At 45.3% G+C, this 1,694-nt stretch overlaps 1 protein-coding gene across 1 annotated transcript; it reads right to left on the minus strand.

The window, feature by feature from the left end:
- Window positions 1-273: 273 nt before the first annotated feature.
- Window positions 274-1,120, minus strand: LOC104673984 (chondrosarcoma-associated gene 2/3 protein-like). The gene is given in 3 exon segments (XM_030934752.1): window positions 274-653; window positions 812-987; window positions 989-1,120. Coding segments are annotated over 3 exon segments (384 nt in total). The 3' UTR covers window positions 274-577.
- Window positions 1,121-1,694: the final 574 nt, after the last annotated feature.

Here is a 1,694-nt window from a genome sequence, read left to right on the forward strand (position 1 = left end):
TTGAATGAAAATAAAAATATACATACAAAAAGTGGGATTCAGCTAAAGTGTGTCCTTGAGGGAAATGTATAGCATATTTTAAATGTTTACATTGGAAAATAAAATCTAAAATCAATAACCAAACTTTCACCCTAGAAAACTAAAGAAAGAAGAGCAAATTGAATTTAAGGAAATTGTAGAGGATCTCCCCTCCCTCCCTTCCCACACTCCCACCTCTTCCCCCTTACTTCCTACCCCCACCATTTGACACACACAGACACACACACATCATTTTACAACATATTCATTTTATTTCCATCACCATGGGGCATACGCTTTGGGGTGCAAAATGTACTCTACACCCTGTTGGCTACTTACCTGGGGTTAGACCTCTGGAGACTTTTCAGATAGACTTCAGGTCTGTGGAATTGCCCGGGAATTACTGGCTGCCCAAGGAGACGCTGGGGACAGTGAAAGTCTCCTTGCCCTTGTGGTCCTGCTGTGGCTCATTTTGATTGAGTTCCTCATTTGGCTGGTCAGAGTGGCTGGATAGTGGTGGCCCACTCCATTCCTCAGGGATTTTTGAAGTGGTGGTCTTTCAGGGAGAGGCTTTTGTTCCTGGAACTTCCTTGACGGGTCCCTTTTCCCTTCCGGGTTGTCTTGGGAACTTGGAAGGACAACAGGGAGATCACAGAAAGGCATTGGTTTGCGGAAGAGGATGGAGGAGGGGTGAGAACAGGGGCTTCATAGAGAAATGGTACAGGCTGGGGTGGGGGTTGTGCCAGTGGAGGACAGGTAAGAGTCAGAGCTTGGGTGAGTCGTTCACTTTGATAGGGCTTCTGGGCCAGGGTTGAGAGGATGCTTTCCCCTTCCTCGCCTCTTTGGCATTGGTGGGTGGATGTTGGACAATGGGCTAGAGGCTCGTGGTTTCCTGGGCATCTCTATCACACCAGCATCTCTCAACAGTCTACTACAGTCCCCCTGGTCTCCCCAAGCCTCACCCAAGGCTGGTGAAGGCAGGCCAGCAGGCTAGAAACTCACACGACAATATCATGTTAGTCTTGTGGGAGAATTCCTTTTCCAAGAAACCTTGGCCTTTTCTCTTAACACCTCCAACTAATTGGATGAGGCCCATCCACATTATGGAAGTTAAACTACTTTACTTAAAGTGAACTGATGGTAAATGATGATCACATCTACAAAATACCTTCACAGCAACATCTAGACTACTGTTTGACCACACAGCTGAGCACTATAGCTTAGACAAGTTGACACATAATACTAGCCATTGCACATATCTTGCACCATACAAAAATGTAACTCGAACCACCGTCTTAAATGTCAAAATTACGTTTTATTTTTTTTCTAGGAGGAAACAAAAAAATTGTGTTACCTGAGGTTATGTCTTAGTCAGCTCAGGCTGCCATAACAAAATGCCACTGACTAAGTACTGAAACAACAGAAATTTATTTATTTTTCACAGTGTTGAAGTCTGGAAGTCCCAGATCAAGGACTGGCGGGCTTGGCTTCTGGTGATGGCCTTATTCCTGGCTTACACATGGCCCTTTCTCAATATGTCCATTGTTGGCCTTTCCTCTGGGCATGTGCAGAGAGAGAGAGAGAGCTCATGCAGGCACAAAAATACTATCTTCTGTCTCTTCTCCCTTCTTATAACCACACTAATTCCATGGGATCAAGGCCCCACCCTTATGACC

This window comes from Rhinopithecus roxellana, chromosome 7, assembly GCF_007565055.1.
Source record: "Rhinopithecus roxellana isolate Shanxi Qingling chromosome 7, ASM756505v1, whole genome shotgun sequence".
Lineage (NCBI taxonomy): Eukaryota > Metazoa > Chordata > Mammalia > Primates > Cercopithecidae > Rhinopithecus > Rhinopithecus roxellana.